The 22,657-nt window shown below is 38.6% G+C and overlaps 1 protein-coding gene across 1 annotated transcript; it reads right to left on the bottom strand.

Annotated features, from left to right (window-relative positions):
• Nucleotides 1-3,946: 3,946 nt before the first annotated feature.
• On the bottom strand, nt 3,947-7,286 carry nppc (natriuretic peptide C). Its single transcript, XM_031307323.2, has 3 exons — nt 7,065-7,286; nt 5,630-5,923; nt 3,947-4,002 (listed from the first exon to the last, which is right to left on the bottom strand). The coding sequence occupies exons 1-2, from the start codon at nt 7,155-7,157 to the stop codon at nt 5,651-5,653; spliced, it is 366 nt and encodes a 121-aa protein (XP_031163183.1). The 5' UTR covers nt 7,158-7,286; the 3' UTR covers nt 3,947-4,002; nt 5,630-5,650.
• Between the last annotated feature and the right edge of the window lie 15,371 nt (nt 7,287-22,657).

The raw sequence follows: 22,657 nt of genomic DNA, 5'->3' as shown, positions 1-22,657 counted from the left end.
ATCTCACCACAGATCCATTTACTAGCTGTCCTTGAACGTTTGATCAAATTAGACAAATTTCATTTCAACAGTCTGTATAGCCTATGTGTGTATGTGTGTGTGTGTGTGTGTGTGTGTGTGTGTGTGTGTGTGTGTGTGTGTGTGTGTAGCATTTCATCTAAGACTCAGTTGAATCCCAGGGGACACCAACAGCACATTTGAGTAATTAACCCTCAACACCACACAGAGGCAGCATTGCATTTTACATCCCTCACAGAGCAGTGGGTAGAGAAAAACTTTCCATTCCAACAGGCTTAATCTCTCTTTCATAGTATGTATTACTGGAGTCTCACAGGGTACCCATCATTTTATTAGTGAGGAGTAATATAACTTATTAGTTTTATTTTATTAGTTTTATTCATTAGTCTTATTCTTCTTTTTTTTAACTGAAAAGACCGGTTGAGGTTAAAGGTGATTCAGGGGAACATTTGTTTGTGTAAAGTGTGAATTGTATAAATAAAGAAATTCGGGATGTACAGCAAGTTTGATTTGGAACCATGTAGTCAACATCAGTTGTATGTTTCAGCATTTCAATTTTATCATCCAACATAAAAATCAGGCCCTGTTTTAAGTGTTTGGATTGTATTCCACCTGGCCATTGAACAGGACATCTGGTTTAGGAGTCCTGTCACCTTCACACGTTTTATTAATATGTTCTTGCTGTCTTTCAAATAAACTATGCTGAATTTATGGAATGGACAAAGCTATTCTCCTGCAACTGTTAGTCACTGCTGTTTTGCATGGATGGATTAAATTGATTGAATCCAACAAAGAAAGTGCAGGGAGAGAAATAGATGCATCCTGGGATTTTAGGTAAGAAGGGATTTCCGTTATCACTGGGAAATGCACATTTATTTCTGGGCAACCACCCAAAACGGAGCCAGAGTAAGATTTAAACAACTGTAAATTGTTGGTTATAGCATACATTGGTAAATCTTTGGCAATTGAATTAAAATGTCAATATTTTTTGTCAGTGTTCGCATCATTGCTGATGGAGTTAAATACTAAAAACTCTTGTCTGCTGTTAAGAGTTTTTGACTTTGAATTCTCAATAGGGTCAACGTGTAATACACCAACATCCCAAAGTCAGTAACAAGAGCTACCCATTGTCTTTAGAGCACTTTCATATTCTTTCCTGGACTTGTATATAGATACTGGTGTATTTTTTCAAGGAAGAATATCCTTGAGTTATAAAGGACATCTTCACACACTCTACCCATGACCTTACTATGAGTGTTCAGACATAAAAAATAACATAAAATCTGTATAAGGTGCATTTTATACAACAATTCAGCCCCAAATGCTTCAAAAACACGGTTCAGAACACTGATAAAGGGCAACAACAGAAAGATAATTGGTGTTGTGAAAAATATAAAGAAGTTTTGTCATGAAAACCTCAACAGAGATGTTCCACTGTGGTGTCAATGAATGAGGCTTTCAGTGTCATCCCATTAATGTTTGGTTTTTGAATTGTCATCAATTAATCTTATAAAATATGCAACCATTCAGAGCAATTGTCAGACTTTATAGCTTCTATAAGACGCCAGGATTTGCGCTCTCACACAAAGTTATTTATCTTTGTATACTGGCCTTTGATGCAACTTTAATGGATGGCAGTCCAGTCACGAACGTTTAACAAAGCTCACAATGTGGAGCATTGGGTTTGACACAGTGGTGTTGATTAAGTTCTGTGGGGCTGCTATATCCTGTTCAGTGTAGTCCCTTTATCCATGTTTAACAGGTGTTATCATGTTTTGCACACTGCTTCCTTTCTCAGGTTTTTGTGACTGCAGTGTTCCTGCAATTTGGACACCAACTACGGTATGTGAGGTGTGTGTGTGTGTGTGTGTGTGTGTTGCCTTTGTTTTTTCAGTGTGAATGTAGCACTTACCCTTTAATGTCACAGTTCTCTGTACATTATTAGTTTTGTTCTTTTCAATTAATTCCTGATTGTGTGTTTGGATGTGTGCTTTTTTTGAGCCACTGACATTCATTCAAAAGGTTTTGCTATGTAAAAAAATCTAACACAGTGGACACAAAGTCTCTCAACTGAGTCACTCAACCTTTACAAATGTAATATTTTTCATAGATTGGTAAATTATGGGGTCCATTGTGTGATTGTGCAACAGGTGTCTTTCCGTTTCTTCGTTTCTTCTCCGTTTCCCTTAGCTCAATGCTTCCCTCTAGTGTGGGAGTATATTAGTGCAAGTCATCTATGTGAAAGTACTTGGTTGAGCACTTTTTTGCATTCTGTAAATATTACGTTTAAGTAAGTTTGAAAAGCGTTTCTCAAAACTATTTGGACCTAAATAGTTACATTTAGCATAGACAGATAGTGTGCTACATGTGACCACAGTAGCTTACACTTGTCATGAAGGGTAACAACTCTTTAAAACACATTCAACACCAAGGTTTGACTCTTTCCCCGAAAGGAATCAGAGCCTACAGATCTTCCTCTATGGCCTGTCTGGCTCTCAACTGCCTTCTGGGTGATTATACCCCGAGACCTTGAAACAACCTGTCTCAGAAACCTCAATTCATTATCATGTTTTCCTTATAAACACACTTTTATGGACTTGCTTTTATATGTTTCCATCTTCTTTCTTTGAATATTTCACATATATATGTCCTTATTTGTACACTTTACTGTTTTCTTTTTATGCCTTTCACTTTGGAAAATCTGCTCTCCATATAAATAAAGATAGGCATTATTATTACCATCATCATAAAACTTAAAACTGTGGAAGAAAAGGCTTGAATTTCTTCCAAGTTCCAAGAGTTACTGCAACAAAACATGAAAACTTACTGCTTTAAGAATCTCTTCAGTTCCTCTGCCCCCTAAATCCACCCATATGTATTCTTCATATTACATTGGATGCTAAAACTCTGGATTACAGGGACATCATGAACATGTCTGCTTTTAAAGGCTTTGTCCCACTGACTTCTTTACAATTAGGGATGAACATGGTTGGTGATTTGGAGAATTAAACCATAGTGTGACTATACAAGGTAATGTTATATTTCAATTTTCTTTTGTAATGTTTGTCTCTATTTACCTCAGTAAACAATTTTCAACTTGGAGTATAACTGTGTCTGTAGGGTACCTTATGTTGATAAAAGAAGCTTAGACAGTTGCTCTGCACCAGCTGTAAAAGTGGCACTGAATAAAGGTAGGTCCTATGATGCCAATAATACTGTACATTTCCAAATCTGTGATGTGTAGGTCCCCTATTGGTGTGGAAAGTTGTGTTACACTCGCTGCCAGGGAAACCTTTCAAAATCTGATCTGCATAGAAATGAGTGGTGGTTGAGCTGACAACAAGGCAGCTTTTTTCTTAGCTCCTGACAAGCTGACATATCCAAGATACCACTCTCTCACCTGCAAGCCATACAGAAAATGTTCAGTCACTCAAATTTACCGACTTCGTTAAAACATAAAACCCTGAGAGGATACATGTAAGTGCACATGGAATGTTCTTTTTATCATTTTTGAAAACATTTACAACTATTTGAGACAAAAGAAAAATGTTACAAACAGAAATGACCTGCAGTTTGCATCCATTTTCAAAATGTTACATAAATAAAACTCATATTTATAAATATCTCTTTTTATAAACATATAAATAGTTTTTTAAACATAAATACATTTATGCACGGGAAGATGAAGTACATGAATGTACAGCAGCAGCAGCAGCAGCAGCAGCAACAATATACAGCTTTGCGGTTTGTAGTTTTTACACCATTGTCCGCCATCTTGTAGTATGCGTCTGTTGACCATTTGTATGGTATACACATATGTATGTATATATATATATATTTATTATATATATTTATATGAGAGTTTTGTAGCATTGTCATCTTAGTCTTTGTTTATGCTGGTCGTGTTGACTTTTTCGTACCGAAAAAGTCTCCCTCAGGTGAGAACAAACTGAACCTTTGTTATCCAACCCATCGTCCAGAGATCTAGAGAAAGAGAGGAAACAGGAAAGGTAAGGTTAGACAGAGCATCCTGAAACAACTCAATTCACACAAGTCCATTTATTCAGTAATTTAGCAGTTTTTATTGACCATGTATTCGTGTAGTGTAGCGTAGCCATCTAGCCTGTCATCATCATTGAATCTCCAAGTGTACTTTTCAGTTTTATGCTTAGTTAGCGTGTTGCCCTGACTCTTCACTTAACCATTTCATCTCAATGAACACTTATCTAACAGATCGCCACATTTACAATACATTGCAGCCCTGGGGAAAAAAAGACAGGTGTCAGCTGATGAAAAACACACACACACACACACACACACACACACACACACACACACACACACACACACACACACACACACACACACACACACACACACGCACACACACACTCAAGTTAGTCACTAAATCACACTCCCCCATCAGGATTTCACAGTTTGTCACAACCGCAAAAAAAGGCCTCAAGCCTCAGGTCTAATTGTGCGTCCCATAGCTTCCTCATTACTTCATTCAGCACCACATCCCCTTTGTTGGTTTGTTAAAATCACTAACGGGTTTCCCAGAAAGATCCTGGCCACCGCAGGGTGCCGTGTGTTTATAATGTGTGTGAGTAAGCCTGTCTGCATCCCTTCTTCCCACCTCCCTCCCTTTTGTCCTCTTTTTTTCTTAAACCTGATATATGTTATATGTTTAAATAAAGCAGATGGGATCATTCATGATGATGTGTGTAAATACAAGAGTGGACTTCCTAAATACCCACTGGATTGTTTTCAATACATCACTTTACATCAGATTAAGTGGGCTTTCCCGCTGTCTTATTAAGGGAGTTCCTGTCTGAAGAGGGAACACTGCTAGACTATAGGTCAAGGTTTGATGACATCACAAGTTTAAGACATCATGTTCTCTTAATATCATCTCAAGTATCAACTCCTCCCACAATGAAGAGACAGTCAGCCAGCTGATGTTAATGACATAGGCTATAGTGGAATGTGTTGTGCTTGATGCGATTTCTTACATCAAGATGACCTTTGACCCTGACTGTAAATTCATCACCTGACAGAATACAACCATGCATGGTCATCACTCTACACTATATTGCTGCCACTCTGATGTGATGTTTATTCTAAACTGGCCTAACTATGGATGCAAAGCACACACTGTCCTGCGACAATGACGATAAACGAGAAAATTACTTGAACATCTTTTCTTTGTTTGTTCTGTCTTTCTTGCTTGCTTGCCTTAGTCCTTTCTGCAACTATACACATTAAGGACGTTGGATGAAACAGGAAGACTTCCATCTGTCACCTAATGGAGTCCTTACTTGACCATTGACAAAAGAGAAAATGTAAAAAAAAGAATGCTTACCTTCTTTCTGTCCTGACATTATCAATTGTTTTTTCCTACTGTCCTATCCATTTTGCACCATATTTCTATACACAGGACCCTCGTCTTTGCACTTTTCTCCTTGTCTCTTTTTCTCTCCCCCACTAGTCTTCTTTTTCTACACATTCTTTCTTCCTTTTTGCCCTCCTGGTTCTGTTTATATGTCAGTATGTCAGGTCATAGTCAATCTAAGTGTGAAGTGTGACCGTGACTTTGAAGAAAACTCACCATCACAGCGCTTCTCCAACCCTAGCAACCCATGCCGCTGATGGTTCCTATCCTGTCCATCTTGTGTCCAAAGCAGCCACTCCGCGACGTGGAACCCCCTTTCTTGTTTCCCGATTTGTGTCTCCTCGGTGCGGGTTGATCGTTAAGGAGACGAGCCCACATCCCTCTGGCCTTGGTGTCCATGCGTAAATCTCGCAGTAACCGCATCCGAGAGCGCACATCGTCTAGCCGCCTCTCCCTCTCCTCCGACTCCAGAAACTCCGCCAGCTCCTCGCCCAGCAAACTTCTAAGAGACTGGAACACAGATTGAGAAAATAAATATCCCTTGAGCAAACACGTTGTGCAAATAGATATGCTTTGTATACAATTGAAATACTCGCTGCCTCTTTGAGCAGAGCAGTCGTTTGGCTAACTGATTTTAACTGTGGGGGGGGGGGGGAGAGAGACTCAACTTGGTGCGTATTTAAACTCTTTCAAACACCACGTGAATTGGCCAAGAGGGAAATTGTAAAAAAAAAAAAAAAATCCCAGTTTTACGCACGCCGCTATATGATTAAATGAGATAGATAGGCTAGTGGTCTTGTCTACTACTACTACTGCTACTACTACTACAACTACTGCTGCAGTTATTCAATTCAAACCTCAAAGGACATCCTCAATGTAGTTTGTGTCCTGTAAGGGTTCTTTAGTTTCATTTTTACTGTTTAACAGTTCAGCTCTGACACACCTCGCTGCCTTCAGTGAAGGGTCATAAGACAGGTGCCTGTAGCCCACTCCTCTGGTCTGAAGGCAGGCTGTGGCATCCACTTGCAGCCATCCTAAATTCTAGCCATCTAAGCTAATAACTAAAACTTTTATTTCAAATGATCATTTCTGAAGTTTCGGTGTTTTTCTAGAGGCGAATTCTATGCGTAATGGAGATTTTACGCACAAACCCGTTTAGTTTATTTTAGTTTAATTTTGTTTAATTCCAAGTTGAAACAGAATATTTTAATCGTGTAAAATAGCTTCGTATATTGTTTTTTTTTTATTGTAATTAAATTGCTTTGGTTTCTTTCTTCATTGGAGAGCTTGTCAAAATGACTTTTTTTGGCGCTTAAATGCTAAAACTGACAAATGTTTATGAGCAAAATATGGGAGTTATAATGTCTAAAGGGGTTAATATTAAACATGCTATCTGTTTAAGAGATACAGTGATAGAATCACAATTACTGGGATGTTTTAGTTTCAGGGTGTGGGAAAAAAGCCCTCGCTGAACTGCTAAGCATGTCTAAAATGATATGAAATATGATGCGTAAAACAACAGTCATGAGCGCCTGGACCACAGAACAGCTGTTCACTTCTGAAGCTGCATTGAGCTCCCAGCGGTTAATAGTGCGAGGCAAATAAACTGCTTTATTTCTCAGTAATAAGAATATAAGTGACTTCTTCTTACCTTCTGCTGCGTCTGAGATAAAGGTTTTGCCCCCATCCTTACTGAAAGCAGGGTCACCATAAGTCCACACGCTACCAAGTACGACAAGTTCATTTTGACAAGTCTTGTATTCTTAAAGGGATTCCTCTGCGCTGAAGTTAAGAAAGAGGGACTGTATTAGCAGCCAATCAGCTGTTAAACATAAGATTCTTCAGTCCGTTCTTTACTCCAAAGCTCCTCAAGTGCTCTTCTAACTCTGTGTATTAGTCCTCACCGCTTTATAGCCAGCCCGTGGTGATGTCATGATAACCTGCGTAATGGTCCTCCTTCCTCGCCAATTCTCTGTTTTCTCTACCTGCCTCTTAGCACGTCATGCCAGGGATGCATTAAATGATAAAAGCTCCGGTCATCGGTGCTTTGGAGGAAATGAGATAGGCTATGAGGTATCAAAATGCCCAGTTTTTTTTTTTTTTTTTTTACTTTTAGACCTCTGGCTGAGATGCAGCGGCTGAAATTGAAGGTGGTTTCAAAGGCTGCGCGTCAAGAGCTGAAGAGCGACTTTGGCAGAAAAATGACTCCTAAGATGCCAGTCACATATTCTACTGTGAGAGTGTGAATGACATATTTTCTTTACAGAAGAAGTGAGAATTAAATTCTGTCACTGGAAATAAATCATTTCTCTCATTGTCAGAGAAGTTCCAGGGAATTATATGGTCAAGTGTGAAGTGTCATTTGCCAAACAAACCCTTTCTTGCACACATCTTAAACAAGTGAAATCGCACTAGAAATACGTAGATATGTTTGCCTCGTTGCAGCCCCGTCATTCATTTAATATAAAGAAAAGTTAAATTTTGCGATGTTTGTGGTGTGACACAAATAATCAGATCGTGTTTCAGATTTAAGTATCTGTGCCCAAAGAGCTCACTGGAAATTTGACTTTATATAGAGCGATGACATCTGTCATCATGGAACATTCAATGTTAAATGGATCTGATGGTTCATACGACAGAAATGATTCACATTAAGAAGGGAGCGTCATTTTTAAAGGAATTATGAATGTGTCTCGATGTGAATGACATGCGCAGAATCACATACATCATTAGTTCATGTGAATTGTGGATTTGTAGACGTGTGGATCTTGGAGATATCTTATAGTGTGGGTTTCATTCAAAGCTGTCACATCGCACCAGGGACTCACAGTGGAACCACACAAAACAGACACATGCTGAGGCTACTCTGAGGCACAGCCCACCATAATGAGTGTTTAGACAGAGGACTCTTACGATGTGTGCGAGCCTCTGTACAGACAGCCACCTGCCCACACTCAAAAAGGAGGCTGATTGAGACTCCTTTGGTTTATAATATTAGGTTACTAATTAGGTATTATGTTATAGCTGCATATAGAAACACAGACAATTGAACCCTAGTTTAACAAGAATTACTACTTCAATGCCAATTCAGAATATATGTTGCCAATTTACCATATTGATTGTCTTTACTGCACAATTAAAATTAAATAAAATAATTCAAGATTATTTTAATGCTACATGATCTCTCTGAAAAAGAAGATATATTGTTTTAAGCTTAAGACCCCCCTTGTATAGCACCAGAAAGGGTTCTTTGGACTAGCCTTCATTTCAGGCTTACAGTATAATGAACCTTTTCAGAAAAAAATATAGTATAGTAATGTATAGTGAAGAAACAATTTGAAACTTAGAGATGGTTTTACCACAGTAGAGCCAAGAAGAAACCTGAAAGAACCATTCTTTAATCCAGTTTTGAGCCTGATGTTCATGCTTAATTGCCTGGTGACATTTAATAGCATTTAGTGTCTAATCTTATGAGATGCATTGCCTATTGAGTTATCTTTTTATTTGATATGGAATGTCATAATTCCATTCATTTTTTAAAGCTTGACTAATGAATGCAGGGATGTTCTAGAAAAGCCACATGTTAAAATAAATTACAGTTGGCACATTACTTAATCAGTGTCAAGAGAATGACATAACATGGAAAAGACTTGAACTGAACTAGTTTAGCCCACAGACAGGTGGTTTCACACAGTTTTAGAAATATGCGCATTTAAGGTGAAAAAAAGTTAGTAAAAACTAATATTTTTTGCAGTGTGGAATGATTCTGGACCAGTCTGTGTGTGCAGAGCAGAGCTGCAATCTCAGGCAGCACCATCTGTTTTGGAACACAGAGTGGCAGTATTTGCTGTGCCGAAAAGGGAATAACCCTGGTTGTCACTTGTTTACTGGATCAATACCATGCTGTGAAGATAACTCATTATTCACAGCAGATCAGGAGTAGACCTACATGAAAATCCCAATAAGACTGTGCAGAGCAGATTAGGCAATGTAATTAAAGATTATCAATACATCCCTGAGTTTATGTGGATTTTTCATATTTATCTATCAACCAGCCTTAAAATGTGCATCTAGAAGGTGTGTTGGATTTGTACTGAATTGTGTAGCAAAGGTGATGTTTGGATACGTTTCGTCACAGCTGACAATCACTTGCTTAAGCCATTGTGTTTATGCTCACATTGCTCTCTCTCTCTCTCTTTGGTTGCACACCAGGGCTTCACTTATATGGACAATAGTCACATTCTGTATGTTACAATAACTGTCTGTGAGCTTAGTGATTTTCTTTTAAAGCAAAAACCTTCAAATGTTTAGTGAATCATTGCCCACAACCATACTCTAATGACTGGGTGAAAGTGTCTGAAACAGCATTTGGTGTTAAAATACAAAATGAGTTTCTGAATTACAAAATAAAGTGTTCAAAACCAATTTGCAAACAGGCCAACATCAGTCACCAGGAAAATGGATTGCTCAAATGGAACACACTCAAAACTAAGAATGCATTCCTTCCTGTAGCCCCCTGTATTGTAAGAGCCGATATACAGAAGGGCTCCATTCAGCCTCTATTATTTGAGGAAAAGCATCTATCTGCGAATGTCTCGCATATGCAATATTTTATTCTTTAAGTCTTACAGCATCAATGGATTTAGCAGTCAGTGTTTCTGCACTGCACTTCTATAAGATAATGTATGAATAAAACAGTGTGGCATCTGCCTTGTAATTCTCTGACTAAGTTTGAGTTTTAGTACCTGGCACTCTTTTCTTCTGTTTCTGCTCAGTCGTGGTGATTATCATTACTCATACCAACTACCCAGTTCGTCTTCTATTCGTGCCTGTATGCTCAGGCATAAGTAGACACATTGCTGGGCAGAATTTTCCCAGGAAAGAGCAACCAGACACTACAACAACAGACTGACAACCTCTTGTGAACTGGAAAACACCATTGTGCTATATCAATATGCAACAGTATGTAGCAAACCAAGCATTTACTGATATGAAAATATTGCAGAGTTTTAATATAAATGATTGTGTAAGGAAAATTTGACTTCCAAAAACTGCATAAACGTGTGGGTCTGTAAGCACAAAAGGGTTCACGTCAAACAGCAGATTAGAGGTGCATTTATTAATTCAGGGAATGTTGACTGAACATGCATGCTCTTTTTTTTCCTATGCTTTGCCCTCTTAACACAGCACGGAGGGACATGTAAGCAGTCCTCTACCTTAGCTTCACCGGGGAAGTTTCAGGGTAATGTGCCTTGCTCCAGGGCACTTTGACAGTCAGTTATGAACATTTTCATTTATTTCTTGGCCAGATCCTCACAATGATCTGGGATTTTAACTAGAGGCAATTGTACTTATTGATCAAAGTGATCCTAATTATGATTCAGCAGATGCCATAAAGATTTTGATGGCTATTGTTTTCTGCCAAAACCGACTGCAATCAAATGAAAGCTGCTGGAGGAAAGTCAAAGGAGAGTGGGCATAGTAATCACTTCTTAATGGGCAACTAAATCATCTAAACTAAACTAAACATGTGCTACCAACTTTGCTTCATGAAAAAACAAACATAAAACGCTATTTAAAGACAACTGTTTCCTCAATCACCAACAACATGTAGCTATCTGACATGAGTTATATAGCCTTACACCGCAACGGCAATACTTTCACTGACACATCATTACTGTACAATGAGCAAAATGTTTTGGCGCATAATTTATCTGATGTTTTTCTTTAGTTTTAATTAAAGGGGCGCTATGCAGTTTGGCCATTTCACTTTTTGCTTGCAGGTTTCTCTATAGAGCTCCCCCTACAGCTTTGGAATAGATATTTGGCAGTTCCTATGTTTACTTGTGTCGGACTCCTCGCTCAGTCAGTCTGCCGTTTCCTCTTTCTCTGTTCCTCTGACAATGCTTTCCTAGCTTTCTGCTTCTTTTTTGCCGGCTCAGTCATGACGATAATGTGAAAAACTCCATCGCTACCTTGTAAGCCGGTTCCTGAATGGGCGTATGTGTGCAGTGCCATGAAGCAATTTGTTACATCGCGAGACCTGATATCACGGGATACTTCCTGATGCTGAGGCCGGCGGCTCGCCGGCTGAAAGTTGCAAGGGTGGTTTTTCCACTCACAGGTGCTAGGGGGGAGCGAGACGACCACCATTCAACTGGAAAAAAAGTCATATAACCATTCCAATGACTCCGAAGCTGTTCAGTTAAGGTAAATTAAGGTAAAAAAACTGCATAGTTCCCCTTTAGCAAGGATGCATAGATGGAAATTTAGTATCTTCCTCAATTACACAGCTGTTATTGGAATCAAACTTGTGACATTTTTGTTACCTAACAGTCTCTTGCAATGCACAGAACCTGCCTATGGAAGCCTTGCTCTTTTGTGCAAGAATATGCTGTTAAAATGGACAGTTTGTCAGTTACCACATTATATCCCTGTACATTTAATGTACTTACTGACGCTCATACTGTTTGTGGCGAGCTGGGAAAATTGGATGCAAAAGGCCAATGAAAAATTCTGATATGTTAAAATTTCCAGACTGGTGCTTGCCCTGTCATCAAGTTTTTGTTTTTCCAAAAATGACAGTCTCCCTGCTCTTTTTCAGCTTTTTGTGGCAATAGGGTGCCGCTATGCCAGCTATCATCAGGAGAGATGCTTTTGTTTCCCATACTTAAGACGAAAGGAAGTCTCATTGAGTTCATTCTATGAACTAATTGAGGGTTTGCCCCTTTCAGTAACTGCAGCTGGAAAAACCCGCTCACACTCTACCTGCAGTGAGAGGGAGTAGATGATGCTGGATCTCGAGTCACTTCATATCTTAACTTATCTGCAGTCAACTTCACTTTCACAACAACAACGTTGTGGAACTGCTGAACTCTGTTGACCTTGTGTCCGTGACGACTTCTCTGGTTTTTGCAGATCATTTTTCTCTGATTGCTAATTCCTTTATTTTGAATTTTAACAAGTGAGCGACACAGTCTTCCTCAATGCCTCAAGTGTTATGTCACAAGTTTGTCTTTCTTTGTATTGTTTAACAATGTTACACACTTTTCCATATGACATCATACGGGTTACTGAGAGCACCTACTTTGCTGTCCTTTTGTTCCCCCTTTTCTTGCTCTGCCTTTCGAGTAAATTCTTATCCGCTTAATTTTCAATAAATCTTTTAGCTTTCATGTGGCTAAAAAAATGAAGCAATTTGACTGGTTTGCATCAGGAAGCTATACAAACCAGCAAAGGGGCCATGTGTTGCAAAAGCCTTAGCAGTGAGTGTCTATGGGAGGATTGAGTGTCTTGGTTCCTCCACTGGGGTTTGTGTAAGACAAACTACAAGGCTGTTACAGTCCTATAAATAACCGTTTTATTGCATGGAGAATTTTAATGCTTTTTACACGAGTGCTCTGAAGGCTTTCACATGTGCCAACAACAGGCTTGCCTTCAATGGCAAGGGAATGGATAGTTCTGTATACACACATAGCAGGGTCAAGGAGGTCAGGAGGTTGGTTTTGCCTCTTGATCTGATGTTTTGTTGCATTATTGCATTATTTTTATGTGGCATTTTTAATAAACTTTGAAATCTTTCAGAGACATTTTCTTTACTATGGAGCAAAATATTTGCATATGTTATTTTTACATTTTATAAGAGTTTCAAATATAAAGGAGGTTTCATGAAGTGAAAATAAATTGAACTGGATCTCTCTGTTGTGAGTTGTACAGATCTTCATTTGTGCATTTGTCAGTATCATCCTGTACATTCAAACCCACAGATGTTTTTTTGCATTATATTTCCACGGGAAGTTGCGAAAAAGTTACATCGCTGTTCCTGTAGGGAATCAGAGAGCAGTGACACATAACCTCCATAGATCCATGAAGATCTCTACATTTCTGCACAGAAATGTAAAATATGAATTTAATCTCTTGTGCACATATATTCAAGCACAAGTGTAAATTGTTTTTTTCACTTCATGTAACCTTGTTTACATTTGTAAATCTTATAAACGCGTGTAAATAACATACCCTATTTTTGCTGCAAACACATTTCTTTCAGTTTTCTCTTTCAGTTTTAGTATCCAGTGTTTGATTTAAGTTATGATACATCACGCATCACAACCCAACCTTGTTTCCAACTTATGGAAAGCAGGCCCAGGTCCTCTCTCTGCAGCAAACCAGTCCATAAATTAATTTTAAATCAAAAAGAAGCTCTTATAATATTGTGATTGCCAGTGACCCCTAACAAACAAGCAAGGATGCCTGCAGATTTTCCACAGAAAGATGCAATCCCTCCAAAATATTGTTCAGCGTTGGTCATGCATGAAGCCAAATACAAAGGACGACGAAGCCACAAGTGGAATATACTCATATGAACAATAGAGTTTTATTGCCCATTCCAAAGCATGCACTCGTGTTTTTACTTTATTGTAATTCCATAACCAAAATATACTCATGATTTTTGAGCAGACACTGAGATGACTCAAAAAACAGAAAAAGTTCAGTCATCTACAAATAATTCAAATTGTCTGTGAGATTTTACATCTCATTATATCACAGCCATGGCATTGCACTTTAAAACTGTGGGCAAATTCCAAGCATGCCATCTTTTTAGATGTCTAAAAAGGTAAAGTGAACAAAAAAATGCCTGTTCCCTGTGAAATTTTTAATATAGAAAATGATGCACTACTTTTAATGGAATGACAATGCTGACCATTCAGCCTCATATATTCAACTCTTGCGCCAGCAATACTCCGCAGATTGTTTCCCGTGTGTAATCTTTTGCTCTCATAGCATATTGCCTCAGTTGGAAAAAGATTTCAATCTGGGGGCACAAGGAAAGAACATATGAAAGAAGCTCTTAGGTCAAAAGCTATTCTTGCACAGATATTTTGTGTTCTGGACCACAAGATGCTGTCTGGGATTTATTTTACTGGGTTTGTGTTGAGCAGTTGAAATGACTGTATAACTGCATATGAACACATTGCTAAGATCACCAAACACTGGGCCAATGATATCAGTGTGACAGCATGTCTCTCCTCAGGCATCATTTCAAAAAATAGCTACAATCATAATAATTATTCATTATGTAAAACTAACTTTAAATCACCCCCATTATTATTGATGTCACTGCCAATGTTACCATTATTATTAAAATCATAAAAGTGAATAATATGCAGACCGTTTTAAGAGCATTTATTCCAGTGTTCACAGCATCACCACACATACTTGGTGGCAGAAATGTTTTTTCTAAGCCACTCTAACACTGGTGTGTCACTTGTGTTTTTCAAACCATGTGGAAAAACGCATGTTTGTGGTTTGGGTAGCACAAGCTGTGACAAAACCACATGGAAACAGGACATTTAATCACAGATATATAGTCTCGAATCACGGTTTCAAATAATTTGTCTGTAAATGAAGAGTCCTATTGCTAGACAAATGCCACTGCACAAAGACACTCCAACACACTGTTTCCCTAATTATTTCTTTTTATTTGAGAACAGTATATCCCCGATATGTAATTTATGGGCAATTGCTTTTAAAACTCACAATGAGTCACAAGGATGTAAAATATGTCATTCATGGTTTTGAAAGTATTAACAGCCATATTATCTGTGCTCTACAGAATGACGTGTTGCTGCAGTACACAACTGCAAACCATTCCAATGATCCTTTAATGGTGGTGTAGAGCATGGTACATACAAGTATACTCATAGACTACTATGTAGCATAAGTTAGAATATTCCATTAAAAGGTTCGTGCACAGCATAATTTCATTGGTGCTCATTTTAACCATTGTTGAGTACTGACAGAGGTCTGAAATAAAGACAGTTGTTTAAAGGAAGGCCACACCTCACATTATGTGGTACAACTGAGTTTAGTCACTTCTGAAGCATCCATTGATACATATCTCCGCAAAACACAATGTCATTAAATGAGAATAAAATAAAGCCTGCCAAGACACAGAGGTGTGATACAATTACTTGAAAAATAACGTCTTCCTCTGTGAGACAAAATATTTTAATTCACTTTTGTCGTAATGTCTGAGGACAAACTGCATTCAGGCAGTGATGTAATCCAACATCAGCTGAACAACATATCCAGAGCTGCAGACGCTTCACGTGAGGTCACTACTTCACTCCACTTGAAAAACAACAAGGAATGTGTGTAAGGACGACCACAAAGGAAATACAAAGGCTTGGTAATGGGTTTTAGGGCATCAAGCTGGTGTTTTTACCCAGGAGCCGCTTAAAATATGCATAGACTCTTGGACAGGACAATTTACCAGGGTTTTTTATGGAATAATGAAAAAACTGGTATTTAAAGATGCTGTCATGAACTGATATACAAATACAGTCGAAGAGTTACCCCATTTTTGTTATCTGAAGAAATCTATCAAGAATGTGAGCCTGCATGTATTTGACTAATGGTCTTATGAAAATTAGTGAGGGGGCTTAGATTTTTTAAGTTTTGCATCTGTCTGAACAGAGCCTAAAACTGATCTACATATGTTATCCACTTGTAAAACTAAATAACAGTGATTCTTCATGTTTTATCCCATTAATTACAAAACACACACACTTGACATGTCAGTAGCAAACATAATCACCCCTGTGATGTCTTTAAATTCCCTTATTTATCCCACCATTAGCCTCAACCCCCAAAACTTTCAGTTTTCTGTCTTGACAAAGAGAAAACTAGAAATCCCTTACCCCTGAGCAGCTGGATGAAAGAATCTTTGATCGACTACACAAATAATCAACTTATCGTTTCGTGATATTTAACATGATTTCTTTGAAACCCCTTATCTGTGCCTGTTATGGCCCTTAATTTGATAACCAACAACTGCCTAGTAACCAAGAAGTTGCATGTTTATTTAGATGCCATCCCTACTCCAGTATCATTTAGCTAGACACCACACTTTGTACCTGCACTTGGGTTGATTTACAGTATACCATGGATGGACAGAAATAAATCAGTCCGAAAATTGAATGAAAAACACTTTTTTCCTCAAGGTGCTCTTAAGCCATGTTTTTCTTAGCTTTATCCTCCAAAAGCAGCTGTATTTACTGAGTTGCCTAGGGTAGATAAGCACATTTATAGGCAATGCTGTGCCTCTGCTAAAGATGAGAAAGATGAAGCATTTCTTGTTAAATGTAGCATAACGGGGGCAATTTCACTGAATAAAATGTTGCCCTTATGTCCTAAATTTCTAAGAATATGTTCAATGTACAGTCAGGACACTTATTATAATCAGTCAGTGTAATCCATTGATGAAGATTTTTCTGCATGTCACCATAACCTACGTTGTCAGATGCCAGATACTCACTGTTGGAAAACTACAAGAATTTTCTGGCTAACTGTAAATGAGGTGCTATTATGACTTTGACTTTCACTGAAACCTGCATTTAGCAGTCTAGCTGCCACTTGGAGCTGTGGTAGTCACTTGCACACCAGAGCAATTTCAAACCAGACGTTTGACAAGTGGCATGGTGACGATATGAGGTCCAACCCAAATCAGACAACCAAGACAGTCTGGCAATGGGGTTTTCAAAATAACTTTCACTCCTTACTCCCATGTGCCTCCTATTTAGTGGCTGATTTCTGACGTCAAGTTAGGTAGACCTGCGCAAAGGCCACACAGGTCTATAATGAGCAAGTTAGCACAGAGCAAAATACAGACTTTTTCTATTTATGTGTGATTTGCATATTCTGTAATTTTTGTTTTCTTTGGTAGAGTGAGTGTTTGTGTTGGTGAATACAACACATTCAAATAGTTTTGGAGTCTGGATTTGGCTCGTAAACATACTTTGCCTCAAATTTCATTAAATATGCATGGATTCAATCTTGTATGAACTTGCAGATGCAAAATTGTTTAATTTTATTTAATTGTATACTTTACCAGAATGAATGCCTCATTTACCTTTGTATGACATGCAAAGGCACTGCACAATGACATGGCAGAAGTCTGGGATCATTACGCATCAAGAGAAACCTGTTGGCCTAAGACCTGAGAAAAAGTCCTTGATGGCAGTTAACTTTACAGTCAGGAGCTAATTCAATAAAGATATTTTTTCAACCAGTACGCATCTACAGCTGAATCTAAAATGAGAGGGGATAGAAGACAGTAACCGAAGTGCTATGCAAGGGCGTCTGACTTGCCACATTAAAGGAAAACTCAGACCGCTGTCAAGCAGCGTTAAGCACCGCTCTCATAAACTCCTGTCACATCCTATAGACTGGCTGTGAATTAACTGCACCATAACCTCTGGGCGACCTTTTCCTCTGTATTATAACTCAGAGGTCAAACACAGTTTCAAACAAAGTGGTCACATATTAATAACTGCATAAGGTCACACTCACATCTTTGGGACAATCCATAGTAAAGGGATGAGTATAATTAAACAGGTTAACTGTGGGAAGCACCACTGTCAACTGCTTGACAGCAGCTGGTAGGCTGAGCCCCAGCAGGGTAACCACTTGGGGATTTAAGTTCGAACTGCTGAATCACAGACGGGCTAGCAGTTACCCAGATGAACAAGCAGCACTGTAATGGCAGCAAATGAAAGGTGAGCACGATAAACGAACAGCAAGTTCATCCATTTTTATTCTTATTCAGAAAGCTGAACAAAACATTAGAAGGTACTGTTGAGACACAAGCATTGCGTGGATATCCATTAGGGTTTTAGCCTTAGCATTAGTTTGAAAGCCATGCATCTGCTCCGGCTTTAGCATCAGGTTAGAGGTACAATATTCAACCAAAGAGGGGCAGAGGGCTGTCTCTGCCTAGCCAGGCCTGACGCCTTAACTAGGCTTTTACAGTAGGAAGGAGTGAAGCACACGGAGGTTTACCACCATGCTGGGATCACCAGTTTAATGGAGGCTCGCCTTAGCCCACATTCAAACCCTGTATCTCTTGGCTCCCTTCCGGCAGCTGGGGTATACTGGGGAGCGTTCCCATGGAAAAGCTGTTAAACTGGCCACTGAAGTGAGGATGAGAAACAAGTTTCCATCATGTTCTAACTAGCTACAAAGAGATTCACATATTGCACTGCCATATAGACTTCTCTACTGTAGAACACTTCTATTAATGTAATTGTGATGTAGTGGGTTTTAGTGGTCAGTTCGAGGTTTTATCTGCATTTTCTTCCTGCCTTTTTCCATTCTTGTCGCTACAGGTGTGTGCATTGTCAGGTTTCCTTCTGACATTATAGCTGACCTAAGAGGGGTCTGAGCGAGCTTGTTTTTGCATCGTCTCCATGTTGCTATGCAGACTGACTTTTCCATTGGCTGGGTTTTACCAGTCATCCTTAAAGACAAGCCTGGTCCTGATTGTTCCGGATCGTACGACGGAATCAAATTAGGGACTGGTAATGGCCATAAAGTCCATGTCTGAGGCATTATACTCAAGGGCGTGGGCCCACCTCACATTTCCAATCCGCATTTCCTTTCGTCCCCATTTCTGAGCGGGATTGTCAGCTTTATTTCATTACCAGCTAATCTGGAGGATTTGTAACTAAAACAACAAACAGATAAAAAAGCACAAATCAATGGGAGAGAGTGATGTTCCACAAATCAACTGTATGTTCATAATTGGCCAGCTCATACATCATGCTTGTTCTTCCATGAGTAGGCCCCATGCTTTGCAGTTGTTTATAAAATCCAATAATGTCCTACATCACAGTGATTCAAGGTGCATGTCCTGCTCAGTTTTTTTGTGTGTGGGTGATACAGGAATCCAACAGCGGTTATCCTGTCAAAAGCATTAGTAACAAAAATAGCAAAAGTCTCTGCATTAACTTTTTAAAACTATAATAACTGTGGACACTTTACAGATGATCTTAATCACAATGTGGGATCATTTTAAACTACTTAGGCTAAATATGTAAACAGTAGCTAGCATACGACAACTAATTACTGCTGCTGATTGGTCCGTTTCATCCTCCTTTACCCTCTCCTGTGGGCATGTGAACACTGAATTTTTGTTTGTTTTAAATAATAGTTATTAAAAAGTGCCAGCAACCAATTTTTAAATATTTCTCGACTCCTACTTGTGAAATATTGGAAGCAGTCTTGTTATCATTACTTTTTATTTCTTTTTTTCCCCTTCCCTACAGGACCCTTAGGCTTGGAAATTATGTTGTGGCATTTTGTTGGCACAGTGATAACAGGTAGATATCAATCTTGCATTTCTAAATATGTATTCCACACGCCTTTTGATTTGTAAGATAAGCACCGTAATGATTACCTTGTTGCTCAACACCAGTCAATCTATTTTAGGTCCTCACATATTCTGACTTGCAGAATTGTCTTGGAAAAAAAAGCAGATATCATCTCTGTTCATTTTGTTATAGCTGAGTCAGTATCTATGCTCATATTGCCCAGTTTACATGCCTTCATTACAGCAGCAACAATGCTCCAACACTTATGCTGTAATCAAACATTCATTCTTTCAGATTCTTCAAAGACAAAAAAATGTATTTTCAATAAGAAATTCAAACACAAGGGAGATGAGTACATTCAGTGCAATTGTTTAGGGTCTAAATTATGTCATGCATTGTAAGATATTAGTTTAATTAATTTACTTGAGAGGCACATTGCACATTAATAAAGGATAATCATTATAGGTCTTGGTAAGTCTGGCAGCTTCTAAACAAAATTTTTACAAAAAAAAGCACAAATCTATTTTTAATTACCATTTCCGTAAGTAATTTCAAAAGTGTGGTCAGAATGTGGCTTAGTGGTTACATCGTTGCTTCCTAGCGAGAATGCAATGCAAATTGTGGATCACAGTAAAATGAGTAGTCATAACTGATTGCAATTAGGGTGGACATCTAGTGACAACAAAAGTGATGCCAATATTGTGTATAATGGTCTTACCCAGTGCACTCTGAGAAGTTTCGTTTTCCCGCATATGTTATGACCGTTTACATAAAGTGTAAGCCAAGAGACCATGTCTGCTTTCATTATTTTTGTTCCAATGTGACATTGAGCTATGTGACATATTATAAAGACATTATCTTCTTCCATCCAAACACACAAGCCTATGTTGTTTTTCTTATTCCTTTACCTAGTTCACAGCTGAACTTTAATTCCACCAAGTATGTCTTTCTCATCAACAAGATGTGGTATTAATGTTCAGTGACAGCATGCGTTGTGATGAATTCTTTTTGCATGTTTATTTGCTCAATGAGTCACAATGCTTTTTTGGGGCCTGACGTTCTAGATTTAATATGAGAATTAAAAAAACAAAAAAACACTTCACTTATTTCAGAGCATGTTAACATGTGGCGAGCAGTCATATCCAGAGTGACTTTTAGTGACTGAGTGGTTTCAACATCTTGCTGAAGGGCTTTTGGCCAGGATGTACGGCTGTTTCTGCAATTGAACCCTTGTCCTTTACATGATGGGAGGGTCACTGTAACCACTAGGCTACCCTACCACCCTGAATAATCGTTATTAGGTTCTCCAAATAAGTAATATATGTGGGGAACGGAAGGAAAACCTTTCAGTGGACGTTAAGTGGGTGGTTGTAAAAGCAAGACTTCTTCACTTGACCTGAAGCTGTCCTCACATCTGGGAGGAGCTTTTTCCTAAATTATTGCGATAGTTTTACGCTGCACTAGCAGCTGGCGGTGAGCACTGGAAGTTGACAGTTGTTTCCTAAAACAGTGCAGCACCGGATGGTGGTGTCAAGCATCAGAGCGGTCAGGTTCCTTTGGCATGTAATTAACCATGAAGCAGTTTGGTGACAGCATTGCTCCTTTGTCACTCGGAGCTAATATTAGCTTACCTTACTCACTGGCAAACCAGCCATGTTGCCTTTTACTGAGTTCACATTAGCATGAAGCTAGTCTGTGACCACCACCCACTGTGTCCTATAAAGTTATCCTATTAGTAGGAGACTAAACCCCCATCTGCTCACTGACTGTAGACAATGTCCATCAAGGAGGACAAGGTCCTCTTTCGTTGTTCCTTTGTAAAATCTTTCTTTTTCAAAGCCTTACAGTCACTGTTACAAAAGTGTAACTGAGCAGTGATCAGTGACAGCTTGGCCATCGTACAACAATCCAGCATCCATGAACTCTGCTGCAGTGAAGCAGCTTCTGCCCTGCAGCTATAAATGTTGCAATTATGATGTGAAAAAACAGGTAATGAAAATATTATCTCCCAAAGACCAAGGGAAACTTATTTAAAGACATCGGATGTGTTTTTTTACGGCTCATTTAAAACTCTTGTCAGAGTTGTCACCTCAGTGATAAATTATGTTTTCCTTAAAATTCACTCAAGTGTGTTTAATTATTTTAAAATAAATATTTGGATAATATAAGAACTCCTCCTTGCTTTGTTCATCGCAATGGCTTAGTTGAGCCTGGGTCATGCATAACATAGAGAGTGGTTTGTTTAATTGTATTTTATGAATATAAGACAATTATTGAGTAATTTGTCTGACACTGCTTTCCCCCATTTTCTGGTTTAGAATATTGACTTTGTTTCTAATTGTCACTGCTCCCCCTCAACTTAACATAAAATGCATTTTAAGGAAGTCATCAGAAGTAATGCCGCAATAAGTCCCCGGAGTCCTTGTAAATGTACCTGTTTATAACCACTTGCAGCAGAAGAAATATTACTGTCATCATTAATATTTCCATATTACAGGCTGCTGTCAGACAACAGCCTGTCAATGGGAAATATTAATGATGACAGTGTAGTTTCAACACATAGTACGGATACTTCATAATCCCATTTACAAACAAACACAGCATAAAACTGTCAGGCTTCAAATAGTGTTTTCCATACAAAACCTTTATAATCAATCTGTTGATCTTATCTTGTCATGCTCACTGAAGAGATATAGCTGCACTGGCTATATGCACAAAGTGTATTGTGTGTGCATTGAGTAAGCAAGTCTTTATTAGAAGCTGTCTAAGGCTTGCAAACGTAGCTTGCATACAGTGATGAAGCACTTGCACATGAATGCATACACATACATGCAGACAAATAAATAAAAACATGTACATAAAAGCATACAAACAGTATTACAATACTTATAAACACACCAACAAAGTCACTTGTACAACACAACAGTGCATCCAAAATCATTAGTGCTCCCAATTGCAGTCTCTCAGATCAGATCTCTCTCAACCACCCATTCATCACACTGTGGATCATCCACTAATTACAGACTTGGAAGTTTGAATTAAAATCATCAGGGACTGTTCATTATTTAATTAAGGGGCCACTGGAGGAGTTTTG

This window comes from Sander lucioperca, chromosome 11 (assembly GCF_008315115.2).
Source record: "Sander lucioperca isolate FBNREF2018 chromosome 11, SLUC_FBN_1.2, whole genome shotgun sequence".
Classification (NCBI taxonomy): domain Eukaryota; kingdom Metazoa; phylum Chordata; class Actinopteri; order Perciformes; family Percidae; genus Sander; species Sander lucioperca.
The sequence above is the reverse complement of the archived record's forward strand: the minus strand, read 5'-3'. Positions and strand labels throughout refer to the sequence as shown.

Bases quoted from the DNA above. Each gene is read 5' to 3' on its own strand.
- nppc (XM_031307323.2), bottom strand. From the start codon at position 7,157: ATGAACTTGTCGTACTTGGTAGCGTGTGGACTTATGGTGACCCTGCTT. The intron at 5,924-7,064 runs GTAAGAAGAAGT...TCTGTGTTCCAG, and splicing joins TATCTCAGACGCAGCAGAAG to TCTCTTAGAAGTTTGCTGGG.